The 9920-nt window shown below is 42.8% G+C and overlaps 1 protein-coding gene across 8 annotated transcripts in view; it reads right to left on the bottom strand.

Annotated features, from left to right (window-relative positions):
• LOC114046382 (myomegalin-like) overlaps positions 1-9920 on the bottom strand; it is a 243814-nt gene that overhangs the window by 17808 nt on the left and 216086 nt on the right. For all 8 annotated transcript variants that reach the window (XR_003569505.1, XM_027866699.1, XM_027866695.1 and 5 more), the window contains 4 exons: positions 8434-8553; positions 6777-6966; positions 4848-4972; positions 2218-2454 (listed from right to left, as the gene is read on the bottom strand). Coding sequence is in view for 7 of the 8 variants with exons in the window: in XM_027866699.1 (XP_027722500.1) it covers positions 2218-2454; positions 4848-4972; positions 6777-6966; positions 8434-8553 (672 nt within the window). In the remaining variant the exon portion in view is untranslated. The remainder of the gene's footprint in view (positions 1-2217; positions 2455-4847; positions 4973-6776; positions 6967-8433; positions 8554-9920) is intronic.

Below are 9920 nucleotides of genomic sequence, written 5' to 3' on the forward strand. Positions count from 1 at the left end.
ATAAAGAATATAAATATAAGAATATATTATAAGAATATAAATAAAGAATATATTGCTATTTTAATTTTTATTTATTTATTTTAGGCAATTGGGGTTAAGTGACTTGCCCAGGGTCACACAACTAGTAGGTGTCAAGTGTTTGGTCTGAAGCCGAATTTGAACTCAGGTCCTCCTGACTTCAGGGCCGGTGGTCTATCTACTGCACCACCTAGCTGCCCCCTATATTGATATTTTTTAAAAAATGTTTTTAAGTATACCCTCTTGGGATTTATAGTTATGGAGTCATGTTTTAACTTTTGTCAATGTATGCTTATGAGTCTTTTGAGTTTTAAGCATTTCTTTTGTAGAACTGGAAATAAATCGCTGTCCTGTACCTTCTCTACCTTGGACCTTGAACACCTTTCTTCTTCCTTTTGGCTAGATCCTCAACACAAGTCAAATCTAAGGTTTAAAGTGATTTACGCAAGGGCTCTGGAATAGGGGACACAGAGAGCCAAAGACAACAAGAACTTGATCCCTCTCTTTAGAGGGCAGACTTCCCCCAGGACTGACCCTGGAACATGCATGAGCCCAGAGTTAAGGGGCTCCTTATACTGGCAGAAGATGGCCCCAATCCTTCCAGAAAAGCAACTGGTCTGTTGTTTTATTGGAAAATGAAGATGCTTATAAGGAGAATGCAAGAAGTTGAGTGGCCACATCATTTCTTTGGCCACACAAACCTCACATAAGACTGTACACTGATGTCCAAAGAAGCTCCATGGTTTTTTCTGAATCCCAGCTTATTCAATGATTCTGGACAAATACAACTCCCTTCTTTCTTGTTTAAAATGACCTCCCTGAAAAGGACCCACATGTACAAAAATATGTATAGCAGCTCTTTTTGTGGTGGCAAAGAATTAGAAATTGAGGGGATGCCCATCAGCTGGGGAATGACTGAACAAGTTGTGGTCTACGAATGTAATGGAATACTATTGTGTTTTATAATAAATGATAAGCAAGATGATTTCAGAAAAAACCTGGACTTACATGAACTGATGTAAAGTGAAGTAAACAGAACTGGGAGAACACTGTATACCGTCACAACAATATTACATGATGATCAACTGTGAATGACTTAGCTAGTCTCAGCAGAACAAAGATTCAAGACAATTCAAAAGGACTTATGATGAAAAATGCTGTCACCTCCAGAGAAAGAACTGATGGAGTCTGAATGCAGATCAAAACATACTATTTTTCACTCTATTTTTTTCTGGGTTTTTTTTTTTGGTCTGTGTTTTCTGTCACAACATGACTAATAAGGAAATGTTTTGCATGATAGCACATGTATAACCTATTATCAAATTGCTTATCATCTCAGGAAGGAGCAAGAGGAAGGAGAAAGGGAGGGAGGGAGAGAATTTGGAACTTAAAATTTTAAAAAATGAATGTTAGAATTGTTTTTTCTGTAATTGGGGAAAAATTTTTTTTTTTAAAAAATTACCTCCCTGGCAAAACAAAACTACTTAGGACTCAACTTAGATTTAAACTCCTTCTACCTAGATTTAAACCAGAGCCTGACACACTGGTGCAGTGGGAAGACTATGAATTTGGAGTCAGTGCTGTTGTTCGGTCATTTTCAGTCGTGTCTGACTCAAAGATACTGCAGTGTTTGCTGTTTCCTTCCTAAGCTCATTTTACAGATGAGGAAACTGAGGCAAATAGAGTTAAGTGACTTGCCCAGGGTCACCACAGCTAATTAATCTTGTCTCTACCATTTACTAGCTGGAGACTGATCTTGGAAAACTCACTACTGTTCTAACCTTAGTTTCCTCATCTGTAAAATATCTGAAATAATACTGGTCTATCTACTTTACAACAATAAAAACAATATTGTCTTGCGTATCAAATAATTGTGTAATAATAATAATATTATATAGTGCTTCCTATGTGCCAGGCACTATGCTAAGCACTTTACAATTATTATCTCATTTGAGCTTCACAACAACCAACCCTGGGAGAGAGGGGCTATTATTTCCCCATTATCCCCATTTTACAGTTGAGGAAACTGAGGATGGACACCTTCCACATGGATGATAAAGAATGATGGATGATGATGATGTCATCTATATAGCCCTTAAGAGCTCAGGGTAGGGGTCTCCCCCACACACTCTTTGAAAACAACCCCACGCTATCCCCAACTCTTCACCCCCCATGTCTAAGTGAGGTTTTTTTTCCTACCTTGGAAGAATTGCCACTTGTTCCCAGGGCTAGTAGCTGGGGAAGCCTGGGTCTTGCAGGAAGAGCCAAGGGTGGCTTTTCCAGGACTGCCATCCAGCTGCTGCTCCAGCTGTTGCCGCAGGGAATTGTTCACTTGGATGCTGTATTCCAGCTGACTTCGAAGAGCCCGAACCTCTGCCACAAGGGTGCTCAAGTCGCTGCTCAGAGGCCCTTGGTGATAGATGTCCCAGCTGTAAGCTGAAAGATTGAAGGACGCTTTTGGTGGCGTTGTTCTGGGAACTTTCTGTGGAGTCACTCCCTCCTGCCAGAACTCGCCTCACCCTTCCAGGCTGACTCCCTTTCTACCTACTTCACCATCTCTGCTGGTGTTGGTACCCGTCTCCAAAGGCTTGAAATTTTGGCATCACCTTTACATCCATCATTCCTCTCCTTCTCTTCTCATATGCAAGCTATCGCTAAGTACTGTTCATTCTCTCTTTGAGATGTCTCACTTCTATTCCTTCTTCTGAACAATAAGCATTTTGAGCTCAAATCGGTCTGATTGGCCACAGTTGGATGCATTGTAATCTGACTCCAACACAGTGATGTCATTTTGGTCCTCTTCAAGAACGAAGGACAACAACAACCAACCAACCAACCAACTAACCAACTAACCAACCGACCAGCCAACTAACCAACCAACCAACCAACTAACCAACTAACCAACCGACCAGCCAACTAACCAACTAACCAACCAACCGACCAGCCAACTAACCAACTAACCAACCAACCAACCAATTGCTGCTTTTGTCCAGGGGCTCATCATCCCTTCCCACATTACCTGCCTCCTTCAGCTTCTCTCCATCGAGACCAATCCTACCCTTTGATGTCAAGAAGACAAACTCTACACTCTCTTTCAAATGATAGTTTTATAGATAAAGACAGCCCTAATGCACCCTGCCCCTCAACCCCGGTCTTCTCTAGGCTAAATGTCCTCAACACACACCATACTAATTTTCGTCTCTGTTGCCTGTTGTCTACCCTATCAATCCTCCTCCAAATCTTACCCCGTCCATTAAGACCTAGCTCATCTTATCATCTTTGCAATACACCTCCTCTACCTTCCTGTTCTTGTTTTGTCATCTATAAAATAAGGGAGTGAAACTAAGCGATCTCTAAAGAAACTTCTTTCACTATCTCCCTTCTCTAATGCATCTTCACTTTTTTTAAAATTCAGACTTGTGATTTCATTCATACAGGGAACTCCCGGTATGGAAAATACCACCACCAATGCAAATCTGTAACTCGGCATTTTAGACAAGTGCTCATGGTCACATAGCTGGTAAATGTTAAGAAGATTTGAACTCAGATCTTCCTGACTCTACTACATCATAAAATAGATAAGATTATTTGGGGGAGAAGGCAATAGCAGCTTAGGGGGGTATAGAAGGCTTCATGTGCATAAACTGAACCTTGAAGGCAGTTTGGGATTCTGAAAGGCAGGGGTGGGCTGGGAATGCACACCAGGCATAGGGGACAGTCGTGCAAAAACACAGAGATGGGAGATGGAGCAGGATGTGTGAGGAAGAGTAATAAAGCTACACACAATGTTGTCTCCTATTAATATTGTTCCAATTAAACCCCTTACACCTTTTTCATGTGAAATGCTCTCAAGGCAGATCTTCCCTCACCTTATACTTAAACAATTAATTTTTTTGAACCTAAATGGGGCTTTAATTTATCCCTATTCATTTTTTTTTTTTAGTCCAGCCCCTCTCTCTGCTATGGCATACTGCCCCTTTTGAGCATCTTGTTAGTAAACTTTAGTCTTAAATACATTTTATTTTTCCCCAGTTACATGTTAAAACAATTTTAAAGCTTTTTAAGTTCCAAATTCTATCCCTCTGCCCCTCCCCCTCCCTGAGACAGTAAGCAATCAGATTCCTTATTCAATTTTGTCTTGTTGAAAGTCATAGACATTTTATTTGTCTAGTGTCTGTCAGTCTATATTTAGAAAGACCACTCCCTCCACAGAAAACACATTTTACTATAATTTGAAAATATTATATTGTCTGTGTTGTGGATAGAGAAGATTCTTCTAGCTTTTCTGGGCTCTGGACCAAACTACCAGGTAGGTATTAACAAGAAAGATGAGCTGCAGGGTCTGGGCTATTGGGTTGAATCTGTGCATCTTGAGTATTTGAAACCTGCTAACTGTGAAACCAGGAATCCAGAGCTATTCTTGTACTTGAAGGCAATGCAACTGGATTTCTTCAAAAATCCAGTCTATAACTTAGGCATTTCAATAATTCACACCGACCTCTATAACTTGGGCATTTCAATAATTCACACTGACCTCTATAACTTGGGCATTTCAATAGGTCACATCAGCCTCTGTTTTAAGTAACCTGAACCAGATAAGGTTTAACTGTGCTGTTGTTTTATTGTCAAGGCTGCCTAGACATGACCCCAATCACACCATAGATAGCTCATCCCTAGGATTTATGTCTGAAAAGATCCCTCCTCTTGTCCTTCTCTCTTCTCCTAAACCCCAGCCCATCTTTCATGGCATCTCTCCGTGAAGGAATGCTATATCTCTGCGGAAGATGGACTTCCCAGGGCAGGAGGCAGCTGGGGGAGGAGGTGCTTACCCTTCAGCACCTGCTTGGAGCTCCCATAGAGCGTTTCATAGACCTGCAGCTCAGACTGGAGGGACTTGAAGAGCCTCTGGTTCTCCTCACACTGCTGCTGCAGGAGAATCATTTTGTGCTGTAGCCTACCAGGGAAAAAGAGCAGGGGTTAGGAACACCTGGGATTCCACAGGCAGCAGATCCATCAGGACAGCGACACTGTGACCTAGTGATGCTCTCTAAAGATAGGTGCCTTAGCTTGGTGTAGGGCCAGTGTAAGGGCCCTGTACTAGAGCAAAAAAGATGCACTGCATCCTTTAGAGATTAACAGGCTCTCAATAGAATTGTATCTATTGGTGCAGTTAGGTGGTGCTGTGGATAGAGCACTGGACCTGGAATCTGAAAGAACTGAGTTCAAATCCTGCCTCAGATACTTCATAACTTTGTGACCCTGGGCAAGTCACATAAGCTCTGTTTTCCTCAGTTTCCTCACCTGTAAAATGGGGATAATAATAGCACCTACCTCCCAGAGTTGTGAGGATCAAATGAGAAGTTCTAGGCATACAAAGTAAGTGCTATATAAATGTTAGCTATCAGCATCATCATCTCATTTAATCCTCACAACCACCCTGGGAAATAGGCTACAAATGAAATCAAGATTTAATGAAGTGAAATGACTTGTCCAGGGTCACACAGCTAGTAAGTGTCTCAGGCAAGATTTGAACTCCAGTCTTTCTGACTCCAAGTCACTCTAAGCCTCCTATCTACTGTGATGCCTTGCTTCCCAATTTGTTATTCAGTCATGTCTAATTCTTGTGTGACCCCATTTGGGGTGTTCTTGGCAAAGGTACTGGAGTGGTTTGCCATTTCCCTCTCCTGCTCATTTTACAGATGAGGAAACTGAGGTTTAAGTGACTTGCCCAGGGTCACACAGCTAGTAAATGTCTGAGACTGGATTTGAACTACGTAAAGATAACTTGTGTAAAGTTGTTGTGAGGATTAAACATAAAATAATCCACATAAAGTACTTTGCAAACTCTCTATATAAATGCTATTATTGTCACCCATGGAGTAATGGGGCCTCATTGTATCACTTGTCATACTTTGTTTTGTTTGGAAGCAATTGGGGTTAAGTGACTTGCCCAGAGTCACACAGCTATGAAGTGTTATGTGTTTGAGGCTGGATTTGAACTCAGGTCCTCCTGACTCCAGGGCCAGTGCTCTATCCACTGTGCCACTAGCTGCCTCTCATTAGTCATACATTGAAAGAAAAGGGAGTTTCTCGAGAGGATCTCTCACTCTTAGGGCAGGAGTCTGCGGGTAAATATTTAACCAACTTAAAAAAAAATGTACATGACAGACTTTTAAGTTTAGTATGTATTATTAACATTTTCTCCATCACTTTCTTAAGTCTAGACCAGGACTTCTTAAACTTTTTCCACTCATGACCCTTTTCTAGTTTCAGCAGCGTTGCTGCCGGTTTGTGGCCTGAGGGCATGCGCAGTGCAAAGTGCACATGCTTTGTGTTTCGGAACCAAGGCTGCAGGGAAGTTGCTCCATGCATCACACGGGCAAGCGCTGCCAGAAACACCTCAGATCCGTTAAGTGTTTGATTTTTAAGTAATTTTTGGTCATTACACGGTCAGAAACCTTTCACTGTTGCCAAATCCGCCACTCACAGTTTAAGAAGCACTGGTCTAGACAATGCACGAAACCCTAAAACAAGCCTTGATTCGTAGCATTTACTGATTGCTGAGGTGTAGGTGCTCAGGCTGAAAATGGACCAGGTGGCCTCCTGAGTGGTCCCCACGGCTTCCAGCACACTCCTGATTTAGGGGTGGTTACACAAGGGGGCAGGAACAGAGGCAGAGAAAGAAGCTCTGTCTCGCAGAAGGGAGGAAGAAGGTAGGAAGCAGAGAGCCTCTCTACCCCTACACAGGCCCCGCTCACCTGTTGTTCTTCTCCTGCAGGGAGAATCGCTCCTCGCGGAACTGCAGGACCTCCTGCTGCTTCTCCTTTAGGTCCTCAGCAGTCTGCCGCCGATCTGCCTTCTGCTTCTCCAGCTCGGCCTCTAGCTCTTGAAGTCGGGCACGGGAGGCCAACAGAGCCTCCCTCAGACGCTCCAGCTCCCTAGCATGATCTGATGGGGCAGGGAAGAAGGATTTGGGTTTCTGAGACACAGAGGTACCCAGACCCCTTGGGAACCCCCAAACCCCAGCAAGGAAGAAGGGAGCCCCACCACAAGAAACTCAGCAAACTGAGGTAAGGGGAAGTTGGAGGGAGGGACCATATGCCTGTAGATGGCCATCGGGAGTGGGGCAGCATCCACCAGAGGACAGACGGACAGTTACTTAGCAGTCTTGGTGTGACTTAAAAACAAAAGAGCACCTGGGCAGTCAGCTTAGCATCCTGGCACTGGGAAGATACAGTCGCTTCTCTCTGGGAAAGTTTTCTATACAACATGCTTGAGAAGACACACTGAAAAGGCTAGTAGGGTTCAGCTGTCTCAGTTGTGTTTGACTCTTAGTGACCCCCATTTGAGGTTTTCTTGCCAGATACTGGAGTGGTTTGCCATTTCCTTCTCTAGCTAATTTTACAGATGAGGAAACTGAGGCAAACAGGGATAAATGACTTGCCCAGGGTCACATAGCTAGTAAGTATCTGAGGCCAAATTTGAACTCAGGTCTTCTTAATGTAATAGGCTCTAGATACAACATTCAAAGCAGCTCCTAAATGAAGCCAGATTAATATGTTAATTATATATATTATATATAATTATGTGTTTACATATATAAAATTATATAATGAATATATATAATAATATAATTAATGATAGTACTGTTTGGGCTCCATCACATTTAAGGGTAGCCTGATGGGTAGAGATCTGGATTTAATAGTCAGGAAGACCTGAATTCAATCCCATCTCATTTAACTGCTTTCATTCTCAATTTTATCTGTAAATCATAAATCATAGGTTTGTCATAATTATCAAGAGCTATGATAACTTCCTATTTATGATGGGTATTGTATTTCTTACCTTCTTAATGTGGGGGGAGGAGTGAAAAGAAGAAGGAAATTTGGAACTGAAAACATTTTTTAAATTTAATAAAAAAAGAGTGATAAAAGAGAAATAATAAAATATTTTTTAGTAAACCTTGAAGTGCTACATAAATATGAACTATTATTAAATATTTGATACAACCCTAAGTGATAGGAAGGGCAAGTATTAATTATCTTAGTTTTACAGATGAAAATAAAATCTAAGGTTCAGTGAGTTAGAGAAATTTGTCTATGGTCATACAAGTAGGAAATGACAAAATCAGGACTTGAACCCAAGCCTTCTGTTGCTAGGTCTGGTTGTTCTTCCTACCATGCCACACTGCCTCTCTCTAGCCCACGTCCCACCTAAGGCAGCTTGACCATAGGTAGGTGTGGCAGCTGGAATGTTGATTCATATGCCCTCCTCAAACCCACGGACCTTTTCTTACAAAGCAGTCCAGATCCAAAGTCACTCTGAGAATTCTGAGCAGCATGAAATAATGGAAGCAGCTTCAGAATCTCCCCCAAGGATGGAGGAGGCCAGAGCCTGGGACTGCGCCCCTCTTACCTTTGGAGAGGTGGCTCAGCTGAGCCTGCAGGTTTTGGTTTTCTTCCTGGAGGATTCTGTTCTCGTTGAACAACTGGGGGATGGACTCCAGACCTGGCATGTAAACACTAGTGGAGGAGCCTGTTATTGGAATGAAGCATTGGATAGCTCAGTGAATTATTTATACATATGCATCATCTGGATTGACTTAATGACATGCTCATTCCTGATCCCCAGTGGCTCCAGTCTACCAGAGCAGAAATCCCCTCCACCTCTTTTTTTTGACAGGGTATTTGTCTGGTAGATCTGGAGAATTCTGTAAACAGAATATGTCTAGATGTTTAAGGAAGCCTCTCATATTGTCCTTGTGGATGGGATGGACAGAAGTGGGGCAGATGAAAGTAAAGGTAGGTAGATTCCAAACAGACTGAATGACTGGGCCAAAGTGTAAAGATACATATCAACCTGGAAGGAAGTCTCTAGTAGAGTGCTTCAAGGATCTGCCCTTGGCTCTGGGTCATTCATTATTTTTCCATATGACCTGGATTGACATTGGAGTAATAAACGGTGTGTTGGCCTAATTTGCAGAAGGTTCAAAAGTCAGAGGAATAGGTAACATGTTGGATGACAGAGTCAGGATTCAAGGCAAGGGAAGAGAGCAAGCATTTCTTGAGCACCTACTATGTGCCAGGCACTGAACTAAGAGTTTTACCAATATTATCTCGTTTGATCTTTACTACAACCCTAGGAAGTAGGTGCTGATTTTAAAAGACTAGAATGGTAATTCAAAATCCAACCAAATTAAATTTAATATAGATGAATGTAAAGTCTTACTTTTAGATTTAAAAAAATCATTAGGATGGAGGAGCTGTGACCAAACAAATCAATACAGAAGAGTTGGTGACTTGAGAGCTACAAGATTACTATGAGTCAATGGTATGACATGACAGCTAAAAAAGCTAATGAGATTTTTAACTCCTCAGTGAGATTCTGTGACCATTCAAAAAAGGTGGTGTGAGGGACTGTCTGATGTTTGCTGTTGCCAGTTGGGCGCTGTGGCAAGATTAGGGTAAGATCTGGGTATTTTTGGAAGTCGAGGCAGGGGCTGTGGTAGGCGGAGTCATGGTGAACTGGGATGGGCTGGGTACGGAGAAGCCCTGAGGCAGTGGGCAGTGCTATGTGAGATAAGCTGGGTGCAAGGAAGTAGCCGGACCTTGTGCTCCTGAGGCAAGGGGCGGTGCCACGTGGGATTGGGACGGCAGGGGACTGAGTTCCCTTTGCTTAGTCCCCTCCCTATATGCAACGTCAACCCCAGAAGCCTCCTTCCTGTGACCTTCCTGACTTCCTGGGTCCCTTTGTGTAGCACTGACCCCAGACGCCTCCTTCCTGACTTCCTAGGTCACGTACTCTGTCTATGCACTAATCCCAGACGCCTCCTTCCTGTATCCGGTCCTAGCCTCCTACGTCACTCCCTCCCCCTTGGTGTGCTAAACTCAGACAGCCCCTTC

Source organism: Vombatus ursinus, unplaced genomic scaffold (assembly GCF_900497805.2).
Source record: "Vombatus ursinus unplaced genomic scaffold, bare-nosed wombat genome assembly UNPS02014782.1, whole genome shotgun sequence".
NCBI lineage: Eukaryota > Metazoa > Chordata > Mammalia > Diprotodontia > Vombatidae > Vombatus > Vombatus ursinus.